This window comes from Dendrobates tinctorius, unplaced genomic scaffold (genome assembly GCF_039654945.1).
Source record: "Dendrobates tinctorius isolate UK_male_01 unplaced genomic scaffold, ASM3965494v1 ptg000028l, whole genome shotgun sequence".
Classification (NCBI taxonomy): Eukaryota; Metazoa; Chordata; class Amphibia; order Anura; family Dendrobatidae; genus Dendrobates; species Dendrobates tinctorius.
Genome location: NW_027361696.1, coordinates 30,458,414 through 30,481,545, shown reverse-complemented (window position 1 = coordinate 30,481,545; position 23,132 = coordinate 30,458,414). Strand labels below are relative to the sequence as shown.

Genomic DNA, 23,132 nt, shown 5'->3' with positions numbered 1-23,132 from the left:
TGGCTGTGCTTGTGTGATGTGTCTGATGTGTGCTCTGTGCTTGTGTGATATGTGTGATGTGTGCTCTGTGCTTGTGTGATATGTCTGATGTGTGCACTGTGCTTGTGTGATGTGTCTGATGTGTGCTCTGTGCCTGTTTGATGTGTCTGATGTGTGTTCTGGGCTTGTGTGATGTGTCTGATGTGTGTTCTGCGCTTGTGTGATGTGTCTGATGTGTGCTTTGTACTTGTGTGATGTGTATGATGTGTGCTCTATGCTTGTGTGATGTGTCTGATGTGTTTTCTGTGCTTGTGTGATGTGTCTGATGTTTGCTCTGTACTTGTGTGATGTGTCTGATGTTTGCTCTGTACTTGTGTGATGTGTCTGATGTGTGCTCTGTACTTGTGTCATGTGTCGGATGTGTGCTCTGTACTTGTGTGATGTGTCTGATTTGTGTTCTGTGCTTGTGTTATGTGTCTGATGTGTGCTCTATGCTTGTGTGATGTGTCTGATGTGTGCTCTATGCTTGTGTGATGTGTCTGATGTGTGCTCTGTGCTTTTGTGATGTGTCTGATGTGTGCTCTGTGCTTGTGTGATGTGTCTGATGTGTGCTATGTGATAGTGTGATGTGTCTGATGTGTGTTCTGTGCTTGTGTGATGTGTGCTCTGTGCTTGTGTGATGTGTCTGATGTGTGCTCTGTCCTTGTGTGATGTGTCTGATGTGTGCTCTGTGCTAGGGTAATGTGTCTGATGTGTGCTAGGTGCTTGGGTGATGTGTCTGATGTGTGCTCTGTTCTTGTGTAATGTGTCTGATGTGTGCTCTGCACTTGTGTGATGTGTCTGATGTGTGTTCTGTGCTTGTGTGATGTCTCTGATGTGTGTTCTGTGCTTGTGTGATGTGTCTGATGTGTGCTATGTGCTTGTGTGATGTGTCTGATGTGTGCTCTGTGTTTGTGTGATGTGTCTGATGTGTGCTCTGTGCTTGTGTGATGTGTCTGATGTGTACTCTGTCCTTTTGTGATGTGTCTGATGTATACTCTGTCCTTTTGTGATGTGTCTGATGTGTGCTCTGTTCTTGTGTGATGTGTCTGATGTGTGCTCTGTGTTTGTGTGATGTGTCTGATGTGTGCGCTGTGCTTGTGTGATGTGTCTGATGTGTGCTCTGTGCTTGTGTGATGTGTCTGATTTGTACTCTGTCCTTTTGTGATGTGTCTGATGTGTGCTCTGTGCTTGTGTAATGTGTCTGATGTGTGCTCTGTGTTTGTGTGATGTGTCTGATGTGTGCTCTGTGCTTGTGTAATGTGTCTGATGTGTGCTATGTGCTTGTGTGATGTGTCTGATGTGTACTCTGTCCTTTTGTGATGTGTCTGATGTGTGCTCTGTGCTTGTGTAATGTGTCTGATGTGTGTTCTGTGCTTGTGTGATGTGTCATATGTGTTCTGTGCTTGTGTGATGTGCCTGATGTGTCCTCTGTGCTTGTGTGCTGTGTCTGGTGTGTGCTCTGTGCTTGTGTGATGTGTCTGATGTGTGCTCTGTGCTTGTGTGATGTGTCTGATGTGTGCTATGTGCTTGTGTGATGTGTCTGACGTGCGCACTGTGCTTGTGTGATGTGTCTGATGTGCGTTCTGCGCTTGTGTGATGTGTCTGATGTGTGCTATGTGCTTGTGTGATGTGTCTGATGTGTGCTCTGTGCTTGTGTGATGTGCCTGATGTGTGCTCTGTGCTTGTGTGATGTGTTTGATGTGTGCTCTGTGCTTGTGTCATGTGTCTGACGTGCGCACTGTGCTTGTGTGATGTGTCTGATGTGTGCTCTGTGCTTGTGTGATGTGTCTGATGTGTGCTCTGTGCTTGTGTGATGTGTCTGATGTGTGCTCTGTGCTTGAGTGATGTGTCTGATATGTGGTCTGTGCTTGTGTGATGTGTCTGATGTGCGCTCTGTGCTTGTGTGATGTGTCTGATGTGCGCTCTGTGCTTGTGTGATGTGTCTGATGTGTGCTCTGTGCTTGTGTGATGTGTCTGATGTGTGCTCTGTGCTTGTGTGATGTGTCTGATGTGTGCTCTGTGCTTGTGTGATGTGTCTGATGTTTGCTCTGTACTTGTGTGATGTGTCTGATGTGTGCTCTGTACTTGTGTGATGTGTCGGATGTGTGCTCTGTACTTGTGTAATGTGTCTGATGTGCGTTCTGTGCTTGTGTGATGTGTCTGATGTGTGTTCTGTGCTTGTGTGATGTGTCTGATGTGTGCTCTGTGCTTGTGTGATGTGTCTGATGTGTGCTATGTGCTTGGGTGATGTGTCTGATGTGTGCTTTGTACTTGAGTGATGTGTCTGATGTGTGCTCTGTGCTTGTGTGATGTGTCTGATGTGCGCTCTGTGCTTGTGTGATGTGTCTGATGTGTGCTCTGTGCTTGTGTGATGTGTCTGATGTGTGCTTTGTACTTGTGTGATGTGTCTGATGTGTGCACTGTGCTTGTGTGATGTGTCTGATGTGTGTTCTGTGCTTGTGTGATATGTCTGATGTGTGCTCTGTGCTTGTGTGATATGTCTGATGTGTGCACTGTGCTTGTGTGATGTGTCTGATGTGTGCTCTGTGCTTGTGTGATGTGTCTGATGTGTGCTCTGTGCCTGTGTGATGTGTCTGATGTGTGTTCTGGGCTTATGTGATGTGTCTGATGTGTGTTCTACGCTTGTGTGATGTGTCTGATGTGTGCTTTGTACTTGTGTGATGTGTCTGATGTGTGCTCTATGCTTGTGTGATGTGTCTGATGTGTGTTCTGTGCTTGTGTGATGTGTCTGATGTGTGCTTTGTACTTGTGTGATGTGTCTGATGTGTGCTCTGTTCTTGTGTGATGTGTCTGATGTATGTTCTGTGCCTGCGTGATGTGTCTGATGTGTGTTCTGAGCTTGTGTCATGTGTCTGATGTTTGCTCTGTACTTGTGTGATGTGTCTGATGTGTGCTCTGTGCTTGTGTGATGTGTCTTATGTGTACTCTGTCCTTGTGTGATGTGTCTGATGTGTGCTCTATGCTTGCGTGATGTGCCTGATGTGTGCTCTGTGCTTGTGTGATGTGTCTGGTGTGTGCGCTCTGTGCTTGTGTGATGTGTCTGATGTGTGCTCTGTGCTTGTTTGATGTGTCTGATGTGCGATCTGTGTTTGTGTGATGTGTCTGATGTGTGCTCTGTGCTTGTGTGATGTGTGTGACGTGCGCACTGTGCTTGTGTGATATGTCTGATGTGTGCTCTGTGCTTGTGTGATGTGTCTGATGTGTTCTCTGTGCTTGTGTGATGTGTCTGATGTGTGCGCTGTGCTTGTGTGATGTGTCTGATGTGTTCTCTGTGCTTGTGTGATGTGTCTGATGTGTCTTCTGTGCAGTGTGATGTGTCTGATGTGTGCTCTGTGCTTGTGTGATGTGTCTGATGTGTCTTCTGTGCAGTGTGATGTGTCTGATGTGTGCTCTGTGCTTGTGTGATGTGTCTGATGTGTCTTCTGTGCAGTGTGATGTGTCTGATGTGTGCTCTGTGCTTGTGTGATGTGTCTGATATGTGCACTGTGCTTGTGTGATGTGTCTGATGTGTTCTCTGTGCTTGTGTGATGTGTCTGATGTGTGCTCTGTGCTTGTGTGATGTGTCTGATGTGTGCTCTGTGCTTGGGTGATGTGTCTGATGTGTGTTCTGTGCTTGTGTGATGTGTCTGATGTGTGCTCTGTGCTTGTGTGATGTGTCTGATGTGTGCTCTGTACTTGTGTGATGTGTCTGATGTGTGCTCTGTGCTTGTGTGATGTGTCTGATGTGTGCTCTGTGCTTGGGTGATGTGTCTGATGTGTGCTCTGTACTTGTGTGATGTGTCTGATGTGTTCTCTGTGCTTGTGTGATGTGTCTGATGTGTGTTCTGTGCTTGTGTGATGTGTCTGATGTGTGCTCTGTGCTTGTGTGATGTGTCTGATGTGTGCTCTGTGCTTGTGTGATGTGTCTGATGTGTCTTCTGTGCAGTGTGATGTGTCTGATGTGTTCTCTGTGCTTGTGTGATGTGTCTGATGTGTGTTCTGTGCTTGTGTGATGTGTCTGATGTGTGCTCTGTGCTTGTGTGATGTGTCTGATGTGTCTTCTGTGCAGTGTGATGTGTCTGATGTGTTCTCTGTGCTTGTGTGATGTGTCTGATGTGTGCGCTGTGCTTGTGTGATGTGTCTGATGTGTTCTCTGTGCTTGTGTGATGTGTCTGATGTGTCTTCTGTGCAGTGTGATGTGTCTGATGTGTGCTCTGTGCTTGTGTGATGTGTCTGATGTGTCTTCTGTGCAGTGTGATGTGTCTGATGTGTGCTCTGTGCTTGTGTGATGTGTCTGATGTGTCTTCTGTGCAGTGTGATGTGTCTGATGTGTGCTCTGTGCTTGTGTGATGTGTCTGATATGTGCACTGTGCTTGTGTGATGTGTCTGATGTGTTCTCTGTGCTTGTGTGATGTGTCTGATGTGTGCTCTGTGCTTGTGTGATGTGTCTGATGTGTGCTCTGTGCTTGGGTGATGTGTCTGATGTGTGTTCTGTGCTTGTGTGATGTGTCTGATGTGTGCTCTGTGCTTGTGTGATGTGTCTGATGTGTGCTCTGTGCTTGTGTGATGTGTCTGATGTGTGCTCTGTGCTTGGGTGATGTGTCTGATGTGTGTTCTGTGCTTGTGTGATGTGTCTGATGTGTGCTCTGTGCTTGTGTGATGTGTCTGATGTGTGCTCTGTACTTGTGTGATGTGTCTGATATGTCTTCTGTGCTTGTGTGATGTGTCTGATGTGTGCTCTGTGCTTGTGTGATGTGTCTGATGTGTTCTCTGTGCTTGTGTGATGTGTCTGATGTGTCTTCTGTGCAGTGTGATGTGTCTGATGTGTGCTCTGTGCTTGTGTGATGTGTCTGATGTGTCTTCTGTGCAGTGTGATGTGTCTGATGTGTGCTCTGTGCTTGTGTGATGTGTCTGATGTGTCTTCTGTGCAGTGTGATGTGTCTGATGTGTTCTCTGTGCTTGTGTGATGTGTCTGATGTGTGCGCTGTGCTTGTGTGATGTGTCTGATGTGTTCTCTGTGCTTGTGTGATGTGTCTGATGTGTCTTCTGTGCAGTGTGATGTGTCTGATGTGTGCTCTGTGCTTGTGTGATGTGTCTGATGTGTCTTCTGTGCAGTGTGATGTGTCTGATGTGTGCTCTGTGCTTGTGTGATGTGTCTGATGTGTCTTCTGTGCAGTGTGATGTGTCTGATGTGTGCTCTGTGCTTGTGTGATGTGTCTGATATGTGCACTGTGCTTGTGTGATGTGTCTGATGTGTTCTCTGTGCTTGTGTGATGTGTCTGATGTGTGCTCTGTGCTTGTGTGATGTGTCTGATGTGTGCTCTGTGCTTGGGTGATGTGTCTGATGTGTGCTCTGTGCTTGGGTGATGTGTCTGATGTGTGTTCTGTGCTTGTGTGATGTGTCTGATGTGTGCTCTGTGCTTGTGTGATGTGTCTGATGTGTGCTCTGTACTTGTGTGATGTGTCTGATGTGTGCTCTGTGCTTGTGTGATGTGTCTGATGTGTGCTCTGTACTTGTGTGATGTGTCTGATATGTCTTCTGTGCTTGTGTGATGTGTCTGATGTGTGCTCTGTGCTTGTGTGATGTGTCTGATGTGTGTTCTGTGCTTGTGTGATGTGTCTGATGCAGGCTCGGACTGGCCCACAAAGGTACTCTTGGATCCCTCGGTGGGCCCCGCCCCCGAATGTCACTGTCACTCACTGGTCGCTGGTACCCAGGGGCAGGGCCGGCGTCAGCACCCGGGCAAGTGCTGGGGCCCTGGCGAGATGGGAGGGCCCACTCACGCTGTCTGGGATACCCGCCGGCCGCCGCCACGCCCCCCATGTACTGACCCCATCCTGCGCCCTCCGCGAGGGACCCACGCAGTGACGCAGCCCCTTACAGCCAGCAATGATCATCGCTTCCTTCCACTGTAATCTTGTGTGCGGTGCCAGCACAGGACCTGTGATGAGGTCACAGGAGGGGAGGAGTCGGGTCACATGACCAGGGTGGCTGCAGGACTCTGCTCTGCTGGCCGCTTTTCATTATGGTGCTGGTCTGGATGGATGAGGTAACATTTATGTGTGGGACAGTGGGGTCAGGGAGGGGTTTAACAAGGTGGATGTAGCAGAGCCGTGTGTGTACTTGTGTGGGGTCAGGATGGGTTTACAAGGTGGATGTAGCAGAGCCGTGTGTGTACTTGTGTGGGGTCAGGAGGGGTTTACAAGGTGGATGTAGCAGAGCCGTGTGTGTACTTGTGTGGGGTCAGGGAGGGGTTTTACAAGGTGGATGTAGCAGAGCCGTGTGTGTACTTGTGTGGGGTCAGGGAGGGGTTTTACAAGGTAGATGTAGCAGAGCCGTGTGTGTACTTGTGTGAGGTCAGGGAGGGGTTTTACAAGGTGGATGTAGCAGAGCCGTGTGTGTACTTGTGTGGGGTCAGGGAGGGGTTTTACAAGGTAGATGTAGCAGAGCCGTGTGTGTACTTGTATGAGGTCAGGGAGGGGTTTTACAAGGTGGATGTAGTAGAGCCGTGTGTGTACTTGTGTGGGGTCAGGGAGGGGTTTTACAAGGTGGATGTTGCAGAGCCGTGTGTGTACTTGTGTGGGGTAAGGAGGAGTTTACAAGGTGGATGTAGCAGAGCCGTGTGTGTACTTGTATGGGGTCAGGAGGGGTTTACAAGGTGGATATAGCAGAGCCGTGTGTGTACTTGTGTGGGGTCAGGGAGGGGTTTTACAAGGTGGATGTAGCAGAGCCGTGTGTGTACTTGTATGGGGTCAGGAGGGGTTTTACAAGGTGGATGTAGCAGAGCCGTGTGTACTTGTATGGGGTCAGGAGGGGTTTACAAGGTGGATGTAGCAGAGCCGTGTGTGTACTTGTGTGGGGTCAGGGAGGGGTTTAACAAGGTGGATGTAGCAGAGCCGTGTGTGTACTTGTGTGGGGTCAGGAGGAGTTTACAAGGTGGATGTAGCAGAGCCGTGTGTGTACTTGTGTGGGGTCAGGGAGGGGTTTTACAAGGTGGATGTAGCAGAGCCGTGTGTGTACTTGTGTGAGGTCAGGGAGGGGTTTAACAAGGTGGATGTAGCAGAGCCGTGTGTGTACTTGTGTGGAGTCAGGGAGGGGTTTAACAAGGTGGATGTAGCAGAGCCGTGTGTGTACTTGTGTGGGGTCAGGGAGGGGTTTAACAAGGTGGATGTAGCAGAGCCGTGTGTGTACTTGTGTGGGGTCAGGGAGGGGTTTTACAAGGTGGATGTAGCACAGCCGTGTGTGTACTTGTGTGTGGTCAGGGAGGGGTTTTACAAGGTGGATGTAGCAGAGCCGTGTGTGTACTTGTGTGGGGTCAGGAGGGGTTTACAAGGTGGATGTAGCAGAGCTGTGTGTGTACTTGTGTGGGGTCAGGAGGGGTTTACAAGGTGGATGTAGCAGAGCTGTGTGTGTACTTGTGTGGGGTCAGGAGGGGTTTACAAGGTGGATGTAGCAGAGCCGTGTGTGTACTTGTGTGGGATCAGGGAGGGGTTTAACAAGGTGGATGTAGCAGAGCCGTGCGTGTACTTGTGTGGGGTCAGGAGGGTTTAACAAAGTGGATGTAGCAGAGCCGTGTGTGTACCTGTGTGGGGTCAGGAGGGGTTTACAAGGTGGATGTAGCAGAGCCGTGTGTGTACTTGTGTGGGGTCAGGGAGGGGTTTAACAATGTGGATGTAGCAGAGCCGTGTGTGTACTTGTGTGGGGTCAGGGAGGGGTTTAACAAGGTGGATGTAGCAGAGCCGTGTGTGTACTTGTGTGGGGTCAGGAGGGGTTGTACAAGGTAGATGTAGCAGAGCCGTGTGTGTACTTGTGTGGGGTCAGGGAGAGGTTTAACAAGGTGGATGTAGCAGAGCCGTGTTTGTACTTATGTGGGGTCAGGGAGGGGTTTAACAAGGTGGATGTAGCAGAGCCGTGTGTGTACTTGTGTGGGGTCAGGGAGGGGTTTAACAAGGTGGATGTAGTAGAGCCGTGTGTGTTCTTGGGTGGGGTCACGAGGGTTTTCCAAGTTGTACGGAGCAGAGCCGTGTGTGTACGAGTTGTACGGAGCAGAGCCGTGTGTGTACGAGGTGTACGGAGCGAAGCCGTGTGTGTAAGAGGTGGATGTAGCAGAGCCGTGTGTGTACTTGTGTGTGGTCAGGGATGGGTTTTACAAGGTGGATGTAGCAGAGCCGTGTGTGTACTTGTGTGGGGTCAGGAGGGGTTTACAAGGTGAATGTAGCAGAGCTGTGTGTGTACTTGTGTGGGGTCAGGAGGGGTTTACAAGGTGGATGTAGCAGAGCCGTGTGTGTACCTGTGTGGGGTCAGGAGGGGTTTACAAGGTGGATGTAGCAGAGCCGTGTGTGTACTTGTGTGGGGTCAGGGAGGGGTTTAACAATGTGGATGTAGCAGAGCCGTGTGTGTACTTGTGTGGGGTCAGGGAGGGGTTTAACAAGGTGGATGTAGCAGAGCCGTGTGTGTACTTGTGTGGGGTCAGGAGGGGTTGTACAAGGTAGATGTAGCAGAGCCGTGTGTGTACTTGTGTGGGGTCAGGGAGGGGTTTAACAAGGTGGATGTAGCAGAGCCGTGCGTGTACTTGTGTGGGGTCAGGAGGGTTTTACAAAGTGGATGTAGCAGAGCCGTGTGTGTACCTGTGTGGGGTCAGGAGGGGTTTACAAGGTGGATGTAGCAGAGCCGTGTGTGTACTTGTGTGGGGTCAGGGAGGGGTTTAACAATGTGGATGTAGCAGAGCCGTGTGTGTACTTGTGTGGGGTCAGGGAGGGGTTTAACAAGGTGGATGTAGCAGAGCCGTGTGTGTACTTGTGTGGGGTCAGGAGGGGTTGTACAAGGTAGATGTAGCAGAGCCGTGTGTGTACTTGTGTGGGGTCAGGGAGAGGTTTAACAAGGTGGATGTAGCAGAGCCGTGTTTGTACTTATGTGGGGTCAGGGAGGGGTTTAACAAGGTGGATGTAGCAGAGCCGTGTGTGTACTTGTGTGGGGTCAGGAGGGGTTTAACAAGGTGGATGTAGCAGAGCCGTGTGTGTACTTGTGTGAGGTCAGGGAGGGGTTTTACAAGGTGGATGTAGTAGAGCCATGTGTGTACTTGTGTGGGGTCAGGGAGGGGTTTAACAAGGTGGATGTAGTAGAGCCGTGTGTGTTCTTGGGTGGGGTCACGAGGGGTTTACAAGTTGTACGGAGCAGAGCCGTGTGTGTACGAGTTGTACGGAGCAGAGCCGTGTGTGTACGAGGTGTACGGAGCGAAGCCGTGTGTGTACGAGGTGTATGGAGCAGAGCCGTGTGTGTACGAGGTGTACGGAGCGAAGCCGTGTGTGTACGAGGTGTATGGAGCAGAGCCGTGTGTGTACGAGGTGTACGGAGCGAAGCCGTGTGTACGAGGTTTATGGAGCAGAGCCGTGTGTGTACGAGATGTACGGAACGGAGCCGTGTGTGTACAGAGCTGAGCCGTGTGTTTATGGAGCGGAGCAGAGCCGGGGGTGTACGGAGTGAAGCTGCGTGTGTACAAGGTGTACGGAGCGGAGCCGTGTGTGTACGAGGCATACAAAGTGGAGCCGTGCGTGTATGGTGGGGAGCATTTATACCTCTCGAGTCCCAACTGTCCCGGATCCAGCGAGACAGTCCCGATTTTGAGAGAGAGACTGCCCCAGCCGGGAGCATACTTTCCCCGCGGGACACAGGAGTACACAGCGGACCCCCAAGGAGCAATTTAAAACTTGCACGTAACGTTCTGCCGGAAGTGACGTGCTGGAAGCTTATCAGAAATTAGGTCATTTCAGTAGGAGATTGTGACGGAACCATGGAGGCACTTCAGGGAATGCTTCAGATCCATCACCGTGTCCTCCTCTGACAGCGGACAGCGAGATTGCCTTGGAATCGGGGATGTCGGCCATGTGAGCGGATCATGATCTGTCCTGCACCAGGAGGCTCAGGTAGGCACTACAATGGGAGCTGGGCTGCTATAGTATCTTTATAGAATTTTTCTTTCTCTGTTTCTTTCTCTCTCTGTTCTTTCTCTCTAATCTTTTTTTTCTCTCTCTCTGTTCTTTCGCTCTCTGTTCTCTTTCTTTCTTTCTGTCTCTGTTCTTTCTCTCTGTCTGTTCTCTCTTTCCTCTTTCTTTCTCTGTTCTTTCTTTCCCCTCTTCCTCTCTGTTCTTTCCCCTCTTTCTTTTTCTCTCTACCTCTCTGTTCTTTCTTTCCCCTCCTTCTTTTTCTCTCTCTCTGTTCTTTTTTTCTGTCAACTTTTTCTCTCTCCGTTCGTTCTTTCTTTCTTTCTTTCTTTCTTTCTTTCTTTCTCTCTTTGTTCTTTTTTTCTGTCCACTCTTTCTTTCTCTTTGTTCTTTTTCTTTCTTCTTTCTCTCTGTTCTTTCTTTCCCCTCTTTCTTTCTCTATCTGTTCTTTCTTTCTTTACCCCCTTTCTTTCTCTTTCTCTCTGTTCTTTTCTTTCTCTGTGTTCTTCCTTTCTTTTTCTCTGCTCCTTTCTTTCTTTCTTTCTTTCTTTCTTTCTTTCTTTCTTTCTTTCTTTCTTTCTTTCTTTCTTTCTTTCTTTCTCTGTTCGTTCTTTCTATGTTCTTTCTTTCTCTCTCTGTATCTTTCTCTGTTCTTCCTTCCATTCTTTCTCTTTCTTTCCCTGTTCTTTATTTCCCATCTCTTCTTTCTTTCATGCGTACACTACTAATCAGTAGCCTCCATCACATGAACGTGTTTTGCCACAGAGCGAGTGTCCGTGTGAATCACATGCGTGTCCGTGTGATCCACATGGAGACAAGTCCGTTTTTGGCCGTCACCACGCATGTCACATGGCATGAGTCGTGGTATGTGTTAAGGGGGGGCCAACTGAGACTTTTTCGCCCGGGGCCCTCAAAAACCTGGAGCCGGCCCTGCCCAGGGGTGGGATTCAGCGGGTTCTCCCTGGTATCTGGTACACAGGCCAACGCCGGGTCAGTGAGTTACTGTCTGTATGTGCTGCGTATTGGGGACCTGTGCTGCCTACTAGGGACCTGTGCCTGCCTTTTGGGGACCTGTGCTGCCTATTAGGGACCTGTGCTGCCTACTAGGGACCTGTGCCTGCCTATTGGGGACCTGTGCTGCCTACTAGGGACCTGTGCTGTCTATTGGGGACCTGTGCTGCCTATTGGGGACCAATGCTGCCTATAGGGAACAATGCTGCCTATTGGGGACCTGTGCTGCCTATTGGGGACCAATGCTGCCTATAGGGAACAATGCTGCCTATTGGGGACCTGTGCTGCCTATTAGGACCTGTGCTGCCTATTGGGGACCTGTGCTGCCTATTGGGTACAATGCTACCTATTGGGGACCTGTGCTGCCTATTGGGACCTGTGCTGCCTATTGGGGACCTGTGCTCCCTATTTGGGACCAATGCTGCCTATTGGGGAACAATGCTGCCTATTGGGGACCTGTGCTGCCTATTGGGGACCTTTGCTCCCTATTTGGGACCAATGCTGCCTATTGGGGACCTGTGCTGCCTATTGGGGACCTGTGCTGCCTATTGGGGACGTGTGCTACCTATTGGGGACCTGTGCTGCCTATTGGGGACCTGTGCTACCTATTGGGGACCTGTGCTGCCTTTTGGGGACCTGTGCTGCCTATTGGGGAGTTGTGCTGCCTATTGGGAACCTGTGCTGCCTATAGGGACCAATGCTGCCTATTGGGGACCTGTGCTGCCTATTGGGGCAGCTAATCGCACGGGTACCGGGAGGCTTTCGCCGCTAAGACCGGCAGGCAGCAACACTGCCTGGCTGCTCCGGGGGAATTTTAGCCCCCCCTGCAGATACGAACGCTTCGATTGGCTGGGCTGTGTAGCATCTACCATGGAACTCTTGTTGGGACAAAAGTGATCACTATACCCCCTACGTTAATCCTTTGGGGTGTAGATTCCAAAATGGGGTCACTTTTTAACTTCAAAGTAACACAGGTCAGATTTGCAAAAAATGGCCTGGGCATTAAGGTGAAAACAGGCCTGCGGCCCTAAAGGATTAAATGAATCGTAGTGCGGAAAGATCTGCAGCATATGAACAACGGTGCAGCTTTTAGTAGAATTAGGATGCTGAAATGATGCAGATTTGGCGTGGGATATACGGCAAAAGAACCCATTGTGTAATTCTGCGGTCTCAAAGCCTAAATGTTGAGTTGTACATTACTGTAGGCGGGCCCCTAAAGTTAATTCCCTTAGTGGGCCCTAGACACCCCAGTCCGACCCTGGTGCTATCGGAAAGAGTCTTCAGTGCTGCTGGATCAATCCTGACAGAAAAAAGGACCCGTCTGTCGATCCAAAATGTGGATGATCTAACCTTCATTAAAATGAACCACGCATGGGTTTCCAAGGATTCTGTCCCACCGTCCTCTGATGACACATAGGTTGACAGAAAAATGGCTTGCTTTGGTCCTCCTCTTCCTGGGACTTGAACAATTTCTCATTTTGCATCAGCTGAATGTTCAACATCAACATATGCCGCTTTCTAAAACTCCCTAACTGTGCTGCCCCCCCCCCCCCCCCCCATGGCCGGGGTTACCACCTAGAGCACAAAACCGTGCGAGTGCCGTTGCCCTGGACAGGTGGGTAGGCCGACTCTTGGGCGCGGGCACTGGCACAGGGTCCCTCATAGTGCAATCAGGTGTCTCTGACGGTGGTGGTGCACACCCGCCGTCAGACACACCGCCGTACTATGAGGGGCCCAGTGCCAGTACCGATGCCCACCAGTGGGCCCCCCTTGCTTGAGCAGAGCCCCAGCATTTGCAATGTTTACCTCTCCCTGCTCCTCCGCTGTGTAATCTGGGCCGTCAAATCCATACTGGGCCTGACACCGTCTGAGCCTGCCTCCTGATCTATAGACATATATTTTGAATGTGTACACTATGCTATCCATACATGTTATCCGGTGATACGGTACCCTTTCTCACCTTTGTGCAATCACGTGTAATCCATACTGGGCCTGACACCGTCTGAGCCTGCCTCCTGATCTATAGACATATATTTTGAATGTGTACACTATGCTATCCATACATGTTATCCGGTGATACGGTACCCTTTCTCACCTTTGTGCAATCACGTGTAATCCATACTGGGCCTGACACCGTCTGAGCCTGCCTCCTGATCTATAGACATATATTTTGAATGTGTACACTATGCTATCCATACATGTTATCCGGGGATACGGTACCCTTTCTCACCTTTGTGCAATCACGTGTAATCCATACTGGGCCTGACACCGTCTGAGCCTGCCTCCTGATCTATAGACATATATTTTGAATGTGTACACTATGCTATCCATACATGTTATCCGGGGATACGGTACCCTTTCTCACCTTTGTGCAATCACGTGTAATCCATACTGGGCCTGAGAACGGTTGGCGAGCTGTTAAGCAAGCTACAGCACCTGTGGTTTGCACACGTAAGTTTTTCATTTTTTCAGGAATGACGGTTAGGCCTAATTCCGGAACTGCGGTTGACCTGCACTTACTGGGAAATCATCGTTCGCGGGTAATAATTGTAATCCCAGATCCCCATCACTAACGGTGTTCAGCGGGTTATCTGCACCTGTAAGGCTAGTTTCATATTAGCGCTTTTGAGTGCAGCACCGGCCTGCGCACGGCCGCCTCTAAGCCCCGCCCCTGCCGCGCCTCCGCCGGTAGCTCCGCCTACCGGCGCATGACGCTGCATGTGTCCTGCGTCCCCTATCTTTATCACTGGGGGCGCAGGCCGTGCGCGGTATGCGTTTGGCGGCGCATGCGCCTTTTTGACGGTGCGCCAACCTGCGCCAAACGCAACCTGCTGCAGTTTGGTTGCGCTCGGCGCACGGTCAAAAAGGCGCATGCGCCGCCAAACGCATACTGCGCACGGCCTGCGCCCCCAGTGATAAAGATAGGGGACGCATGCAGCGTCATGCACCGGTAGGCGGAGCTACCGGCGGAGGCGCGGCAGGGGGTGGGGCTTAGCGGCGGCCGTGCGCAGGCCGTCGCTGCGCTCAAAAGCGCTAATGTGAAACTAGCCTAAGCGACAAACGCTGGCCCTTTCAGTGTAGCGCACATGCAGCCACGGACATGTAAGGGCATGACACACCAGTTATTGGCCAATCTCACGTGCCAGAGCCTCGCGTGTCCCTCTAGTAAGCCGGACTTGGACCGCGGGGTATGACGGAGTCTCATTCGTTAACGGAATTAAGCTTGCAATGTGTGCATCTGTTCTGTAGCTGGCATGGTTGAGGTTGCCCGTGTTGAGTCAAATTACGCTGCAGGCTCCACTCCTGGTGGTGCCCTTCTGGACATTCCTTTAAGGTTCAGCTTTGCAACCATACTGCCCACATAAAACAAACACTTTGCCTTCATGAACGCTGTTTGGAGGGTCGTGACTCGTGGGAATAACGCCGCCCAATCAGTTAACCTGCTAGAGAGATCCTTCGTTGCTCCCAAGTATGACATCACACTCCCTAGGAGGAAGGTAATGCCACTGTGGCGACCGTACTCCTGGGGGCGACACAAGTGCACTGATGCCCAGCCACTGCTCGATGAATCTGCTGGTACATTGACCCAGACCACTACATTCCCCTCGCACGCTACACGGCCTGAATCTGACCCTGATGAAACTCAGGTTACCCTTCCCATATACTGTTCCATCTTACACGGTGACAAAGAGGTAGCTGCAGATGAAAGTGCAGGTTCGGCCCACCCGCCATCAGACACACCACTGTACTATCAGGGGCCCTGTGCCAGTGCCGTCGCCAACGAGTGGGCCCCCCCTGCTTGCTCAGGATCACAGCACTTGCAAGGTTGAAATACTGTGCAGTGAGATGGAAGATGGGGACGACGAGGAGTCCAGACTAGTACAGGGATTCCCTAGCGAGGAGACTTATTTCATTGTTTTCAATGTTGGGACAGCAATTTTTGGGGAGCACTATACTCTGGAGAATGATAGATGGGGCCCACCATACACTGGAACATTCCAAAGGTGGACATCAGACACTGGAGCAGCATTTACAGGGCCCATTATACACTAGAGCATTAGAAATGGGGCCCATTATGTATGGAGCATTATTTGGGCCCATAAGACAGTGGAGCTTCATCCATGGGGACCAACATATACTGTAGCATTATGTGGAGCTCATCATATACTGTTTCAAACATTATATGGGACCAATAATTCTGTATGGAGAAATAGATGGGCCTCGTCATGAGATGTAAAAAGTGAAGTATTTTTCTTTGTAGTATACCACTATTTCTCTGCCGTATCGGAGCAGCATGAGTTGTGGTATTATGTGTTAAAGGGGCGCTTTTTCGCCCAGGGCACATGAAAACCTGGAGCCAGCCCTACCCCCCCATAACTTTAGCCAAATAACCCCCATTTTTCAGTGCGTAACTTGTATTATGAAGTAAATAAAGGGTGACAAGCTTCAGTAATAAGAATTTATGCTTTTGGCATTCAAATGGGCACTGTAAGCGTGTTTCCTGTCCTCCTCTCACTGCCGACTTTTCTTCCCCATTGACTTACATTGGGTTTTCGTGTTTCAGTCGGACCCCCGACTTTTCCCTATAGTCGGCCGATTTCGTTCGACCCGACTTTTGCGAAAGTCGGGTTTCGCGAAACCCAACTCGACCCGAAAAAAGGCAAAGTCGCTCATCTCTAATGAACAACTATCATACCTTGAGATTTTAGCTCTACCCAACCCCCTTTAACAGTAATCTCTTTACATCCAAAAAGGCAAAGACTGACCATTACTGGCAACTACTGTCAGTTCATCAGTTGGGCCACGGGTAAGTTCAGAATCAGCTCAATACCTCTTGTAAAGAATGTACGACGTAGTGGTCACCTGAGAGCCAGTGTCCAGCAAAGCGTTCATGGGGATACCGTCAATCACCACCGGAAGGATTGGTCTCCCTCCAACATACTTAGCTCTCCAGTTCTTTGGGCCTGGGGATCCTATTCCTGGGGGTTGGGCCTCTAACCCCTGGGATTGCTCGTTTAAAGGACAGAATCTTGCAAGATGACCTGCCTTATATCAGCGACAACAGATGCGACGTCCGTCATGGTCATAGCGATTGTTGTTCCTTCCTCGAAGTGGCGGGGTTCTCCTCCTCCAGAGCCATGGGACATCCTCTTGACTGGAAGCAAGCTGGATCTTTTCTTTAGAGGACACTTGCAGAGACTGCACATTTTTAGTAAGCGCAGCCATTCCTTTGGTCAACTCCTGGACCTGAAGACGCAGCTCTTCAGTTGGATCTTTATCCAGAGTCTGTGCATCAGCCTCCACAGGGATGGAAGGGAAAGACGTTGCTTCCTGGTGGTAGGTGATCGCTGGGCGCCTCAGGGGCGCTGGACAGCTGTCAGTGGGTTCCTGCAGAACCCGTATAACCCTGTCCTTAAAATCAGCAAAGTCCAGATCAGGGTCTTGCAGGGTTATGATGCTCAATTGTCCTCTGTGTGTACTGGATAGAAGTCCTTCAATGAACTGCTCCTTTAACAGTTTATCTTCCTCCTTTACACTGTCAGGATGAACTTGCTTAACTGCTCGCAGCGCCTCCTGCAGGTTGAGAGCATAGTCCCTTATACTGTCCTGTGCCTTCTGTTTACAGCCAAAGAACCTCATCTTGATTTCAGCTGCAGTGCCGGTGTCAAAGGTGCTTCTCAGCTTGGCCAGGATCTTTGCAACAGTCTCTTTATCAGTGTCCTGCCTGGCTTTCACCTCTCTCTGTGCTGCACCCGTTAGCTGTCCATTCAGGATATTCACTTTCTCGCTTTCAGACAGAGGGTATACTTTAAACAAACTGCACAGTCTCTCTTTAAATTCACTCAGGGTGTGTGACTCACCCGAGTACTGCGTTTGCCAGGCCGCTCCCGGTATGTAGGGCATAGACAGCGGCATGATGGGGACCACCGCAGCAGGCGCTCCTCCTTGCGGTGCTGCGGGGTTGGCGGCGGCGTCCGCCTCTGCATCACCTTGTCTCTCTTTAAATTCACTCAGGGTGTGTGACTCATCCGAGTACTGAGGTAGCCAGGCCGCTCCCAGTATGTAGGGCATGGACAGCGGCATTATGGGGACCGCTGTGGCGGGCGCTCCTCCTTGCGGTGCTGCGGGATTGGCAACCGCGTCCGCTGCTGCACTGCTGTGTGGCGCGGACATTCTCTTCCCCCCTAGTTAACGTTAGCCAGGGCCGGGGGTTGTATGAGCTCGCCGGCGGCCGCTTCGCAGGCCCGACGCTCTGGGCTGTAGGCCTCAGCTCCTCCCCTTCTCGCGCGCTGTCCTCTCTTCCCGCGCGGCACTTCACTTCTTCGCGCTCTGTTAGGCTCCGCCCACGAAGGCCCGCCTCTTTTGGTTCCTGCGCGCGTCAAGCAGTGCGGCAATGGCGGAAATTGGCGCCAATTTCACACTCAGTCTTTTACACCAACACAGTCTATGGCACACAGGACCCGGGGGTACTGGGCTCCGTAATCCTGTTTGTGACGCCAAGTTGGGTCGGTACCGGGCCGGTATCAGTGGGATGTGTCACAGCAGCAGTGACCCAGACTGTGGCCCTGGGTGCCCAAGTAATGGGGAAAATGGGAATGGTGGAATATAGTTAGATGAATAGTTCATGACGCCACCCGTGGCCGTTCGGCAAGGGAGGTGTTAAGCCGACGCTGCATGCAGATCCGCTGGGACTGATGGTATGGTGCAGCAGAGATGTAAAAGCTCCCCACAGGTGAAGCTGTAGTCCCAGGGCAGTGTAGATGTGGTTGGCACGGGGATGTAGCGGTGCCGGAAAGGTAGGAAGCAGACAAGACACAGCGGGGTGTAATTTCTGTACCTTTACTTGATAACCGCAGTCCAGGGTCCTGATTACAGATGGTAACGGAGCAGGCTAGCCTGGAAGCAACTCAGGGATTCTCTCTCAACAGATGGGCTGTGCAGTCTCCTTCCTAGCGCTTACTTAAGGGATCTCCAGTACTGAGTTACACTGAAGTTCCTCCTGTCAGATGTTCCTAAGAACTCTACTTGTACGGCAGACAACTGTAGCCTGTTCCAGGGACTCCTCACTCCTAAGTCCCGGCTCACTATCCGTGTTGCTGTTGTTCCCTCAAGTCTTAGATGGGAGTATTGCATTTACAGCCTTCTACTCCTCTGGTGTCGTAGGACCATCAGTGTCCATCCATACAGCCGTGGAGACCAGGGAGATGAGCTTTTCCTCTCAGCTCTATCTCAGCGCTCCTTCCACACGTCTGCACACTTCACCCTCCGCAGACTAACTCACCACTCCTTCCTCTTGGCCCTCAGCGAGCACTCCTCCCCTTAATTCCGGTTCAGAACTCCCCCTGCTGGCCTGGAGTGGAACTGTGTTGCATGCATAGATTGACTGCGAGAGGGACCCGTCATTGCCTCCAAGCCTGGCATTACCCTCCCTGGAGGAAGGCAAAGCCACTGTGGCGGCCATGCTCCTGATGGAGCCACAGTTGCATGGTATTATGGTGAAGCCTGAAGTTTTTTGGTCCTTCTCTGGCTGATGTGATGATCTGCAATGTGTAAAATAGCCATGATTAATTGAGGAGATAAAACGTCTGCTCCATTTCTTGCTTTGGTTTTTATACAGGCTTTGACAGTCCCTCATGATTGGCTGCACTATAAATGTGATATTATGGTTACATGGTACTATGGTGAAGCCTCAGGCCATGTGGTCCTTCCCTGGCTGATCTAATCTTCTGCAAGGTATAAAATGGCAAATGGCAACTGAGGCAGTAAAACGGCTGCTGCATTTCGTGCTTTGTTTTCTATACAGGCTATGACAGTCCCTCATGATTGACTGCATTATACAATGTGATGTGATGGTTACATGGTAATATGGTGAAGCCTGAAGTCATGTGGTCCTTCTCTGGCTGATCTAATCTTCAGCAATGGCCGGAGCTGAGCCTCCCCCCTCCCCTACAGAAGAGGCGTGGGCGGAGGCCAAACATGACGGGGGGTTGGAAGGTGAGGGTGGGGGGAGCGTCTTCGGGGAATGGGAGCGTTGCACATTTAAAAGGGGGTGCAGTGGGCCTTCCTCCCTCTCTGTTCCCGCTCTTACCTGCAGCTTGTCACCAGCCACCATGTCGGCCGTGGATCGGGCCTTGGAGTGTCTCCGGCAGGCATCCATGTCGCAGCCTCCTGGCTGTTTGGCGGCGCAGCTGGCCTCAATCTCGCCTGGGACCACCGTGCAGGCGACACAGCCGGGGAGGAGAGAGCTACGGACCAGAAGGGTGAGGCTTCCCGAGCGGCTCTCCCCTGACTCGGCTCCCCGGGCCTCCCGATGGCGTAGGAGCCCCTCCCGGGACCCTCCAAGCCGGGCGCCACGCGCTCCCCGCAATAGCGGGCCCCGGCTTGGGAGGAATCCGCAAGCCCGGCGAGGCCCTGCGGCTCGCTCTCTGCAGGGGGCGGGGCGGACACGCGCAGGGCGGCGCAGCTCCACACAGGCATCGGGGGGGCTGTGGTGACGGCGCCCCAGCGTCACAGCCTGCTCTCTCCTCCGGTTCGCGGTCGGGCAGCCCCGGGACGGCGGCCTGCCAGGCGGCAGGGCCCAGCACCTCACCCCTCACCGGGAGGGGGACTTTTGGGGGGTCGGGGGACTGCGGCGGGGGGGTGCCCGCACCGTGGTCTGCCTCTCACGCGGGGCGGCATGACAGGAGGTCCTGCAGCAGGGATGCAGCAGCCTGCAGAGCGGCAGGGCCTGTGGCTTCCACCCCATCAGACGGCGGCAGGTGGCGCGCTCTGGGGCCACATGCGTCATCACCGGGGGCCGTTACAGCAGGGTCAGATGGTGGGGGATCCAGGACCCATGACGCGGCGACCCAGGCAGCGTGGTCGCCAGGAGATTGGCTAGCGGGATCCACCCCGGGTTTCGGGTCCTGCACCCCTGATCCTCCGGGAGAGAGTCCTCAGTGTCAGCGCCAGTCCAGCGGCGCCAGCTTCGCTACAAGAACAGGTGGACATTCATCCGCGGATCCTAGTCGTTCGGCTGGAGGGCCCACAACCCCCTCGCAGCCCGGTGAGTATGCCTCTATGTCTACTGTTTTGTCTTCCTCTTTGGCGGGTGTGGGTTCCCCGGCGGATGGTACTGGGGTTGGAGGGGGTGTAGTTAACATGTTAGGGGACGTGCGGAATTTGTTGTCGCGCTTGGAGCGGGGTTTTCTTGCGGCAACTCCGTTGGCGGCTTGGGTGGGCTTATTCAGCACTTGTCGTTTCCTCGTGGGAGGTCGGTCAATGATGGGATTGATCCGGAGATTTGTTCAGTGGTCTACTCGTCGTTTGATGAGGCTGCTCGGTGGGTGCGGAGCTGTGGTCGGGGGGCGCTTCTGGCTAAGACCGACATTGAAGCTGCGTTTCGCTTATTACCGGTTCATCCGAACAGCATGAGGCTGCTGGGTTGTATTTGGGACGGCAAGTTTTTCGTGGACAGGTGCTTGCCAATGGGTTGCTCATTGTCCTGCGCATATTTTGAGGCATTTAGTTCTTTTCTGGAGTGGTTCGTTCGGGAGGTTTCCGGTTGGGACTCAGTTATCCATTATTTGCGTCTGTGCGTCGGTCCCGCAGATTCATTGCGTTGTCAGAGAATTCTCCAGGCTATTGAATGGGTTGCTGAGCGATTTGGCGTGCCGTTGGCGCCCGGTAAAACAGAGGGCCCCGCTATGTGCCTGCGTTTTCTGGGGATTGTGATTGATACTGTTGCGTGGGAGTTCAGGCTACCTGAGGATAAGTTGGTGGATTTGCGGGCGGAAGTGGTTCGTGCGCGTCGTTTGAAGAAGATATCGTTGCGTGACCTCCAGTCAGTGCTGGGGAAGTTGAATTTTGCGTGTCGGGTGATGCCGATGGGGCGAGTTTTTTCACGTAGGCTGGCCAGCGCTACTGCAGGGATTCAGGCCCCCCATCATTTCATCAGATTGTCGTCGGATCTCAGGGCTGATTTGGCGGTATGGGAGTCTTTTTTGGTCGGCTACAATGGCCGCTCTTTGGTGATGTCAGACGTCGTTGGGAATGATGTCTTGGAATTGTTCACGGATGCTGCTGGCGGTGTAGGCTTCGGTGCTTACTTCAGAGGACAGTGGTGCGCGTCTCGTTGGCCCGATGAGTGGTTCGCGATCGGTTTGGTGCGTAACATTACGTTGTTGGAGATTTTTCCGATCCTTGTGGCCGTTCATTTGTGGGGGTCCGAGTTTCGCGATCGGCGCTTCCGTTTCAATTGTGACAACATGGGCATTGTGAGTGCGATTAACGGTCTTACCGCGTCGTCGCCTCCAGTCGTTCGAGTGTTGCAACAGTTGGTTTTGCTATGCTTGTCCTTGAATGCACATGTGACTGCGTCTCATGTTCCTGGAGCCAAGAACGACATAGCTGACTCTCTCTCTCGTTCGCAGTGGGATCGTTTCCGCTCGTTGGCGCCAGAAGCGGAGGTCGAGGGTTTAGCTTGTCCCGAGGAATTGTGGAACCTGGCTTACGGGCCGCAGAGTCGCTGATCGAAGCTTCCTTGGCGCCTAAAACTTGGGAGGCTTACCAGGCAGTGTGGCGGATGTGGGAGGAAGTTGTTGCAGCTGGTCTGGTCGATGGTTTTGGGCAGGATCAAGAAGGGATGTTGTTGGCCTGGTTGGGGCGCGGCTCCGTCGAGGGTTGGTCGTGTGCAAAAGTTTCTCGCATTTTGGTCAGCCTGTCCTTTGGTTTTCACTTGCGTGGTTGTCAAGATTTGACAAAGACGTTTTTAGTCAAACAGGCGGCGAAGGGTTTTCGTCGGGGCCGAAGCAAGGGGGATTTGAGGAGGCCGGTATCCTTCAATTTATTGGAGCAATTGGATCTCACGCTGGAGTCCGTATGTTCTACGCGTTACGAGGTCTTGTTGTTTCGCTTGGCTTTTTCGTTCGCATTTTTTTGGGGCTTTACGTGTTGGTGAACTTGTTTCTTCCAGTAAGAAATTGGCAGGGGGGTTATTGGCCAGGGATGTTGTATTGACTTCGGGCGGGGTTGAATTTTGGTTGCGACGTTCCAAGACGGATCAGTCGGGAAGAGGTCGCTGGGTGGTGTTGGGGAAGGTGCCTGGTTCTGCAATGTGCCCTGTTCAGTGCTTGAGGAATTTTTGGGACTTGCATCCCAGCTTGTCTGGGTCTCTCTTGTGTCATCTTGACAGCGGTAGTTTGTCCAGATATCAGTTTGGTGCCGTTTTTAAGAAGTCCGTTCGGTGGCTGGGCCTGGATGACTCTCGCTTTGCTCCTCATTCTTTCAGGATAGGGGCGGCGACGGAAGCGGCAGTGGGGGGTTTGGATCCGGCTGCTATATGGCGCATTGGTGGTTGGAAGTCTGACCGATATCGGAGTTACGTTAGGCCTTAGTCGTCATTTGTGTTGTTAGCACTCATCCTTTTTTGTTTCAGGTGTCGAACCTTTGCTGTTTGGATTTTTGGGCACTCCTTCGTTCATTGGGGAGCTTTGAGAGCTGATGTTCGACATGAAGGCAGACAACTGGGCTTCCCCAGGAGCACGGCGGTGGTGCGGTGGCTCGGCTTCCGGGGGATGGAATGGCGGAGGGTTTTACAGGAAATTCACGTGTGTGCCCAGTTGGATCGCGCACCGGACATTCTTGTTCTTCATGTGGGGGGCAATGATTTGGCGGTGAGGCCTTTTCGGGAACTTATAAAGGACATCAAGCAGGATTGTTTGCGGTTGTGGTTGTTATATCGGGGGGTCACCATTGTGTGGTCCGAAATAGTTCCACGCAGGAGGTGGCGTTCCATGAGGTCCCTGGTAAAGGTCAACAAGGCCAGGATTAAAGTTAACAGGGCGGTGTCTTCCTTTGTGGTAAGAAACGGGGGTGTGGCTGTGCGTCACTTTGATCTTGAAAGGGGTGAAGGTGATTTTTGGTTGGCGGATGGGGTCCATTTGAATGGGGTCGGCTCCGATATTTGGACTCTTGGTCTTCAGGAAGGCATTGAGCGGGCCATTGCTTGGCGTGTTCGGGGGGTCTCGGGCCCTTGAGGTGTTCAAGGTCCCTCGTTGTGGCGGTTTTTGAAAGGGGGGGAGTCCTTGGAGTCGTTTGGAAATTTGGTTTTTGGAGATTCACTGTATAGGGTCTCCTCTGTTTATAAGTTGGTGGTGGTGATCTGGTGAAAGGTGGAT

The 23,132-nt window shown here is 51.9% G+C and overlaps 1 protein-coding gene across 2 annotated transcripts in view; it reads left to right on the top strand.

Annotated features, from left to right (window-relative positions):
- The first annotated feature begins 8,027 nt into the window (after window positions 1-8,027).
- The window catches only part of LOC141085257 (zonadhesin-like), a 79,803-nt gene continuing 64,698 nt past the window's right edge, over window positions 8,028-23,132 (top strand). The window contains exon 1 of one of the 2 annotated variants that reach the window (XR_012231253.1): window positions 8,028-9,945. Coding sequence is in view for 1 of the 2 variants with exons in the window: in XM_073570525.1 (XP_073426626.1) it covers window positions 9,918-9,945 (28 nt within the window). In the remaining variant the exon portion in view is untranslated. The remainder of the gene's footprint in view (window positions 9,946-23,132) is intronic. The other variant, XM_073570525.1, reaches the window with a different exon arrangement.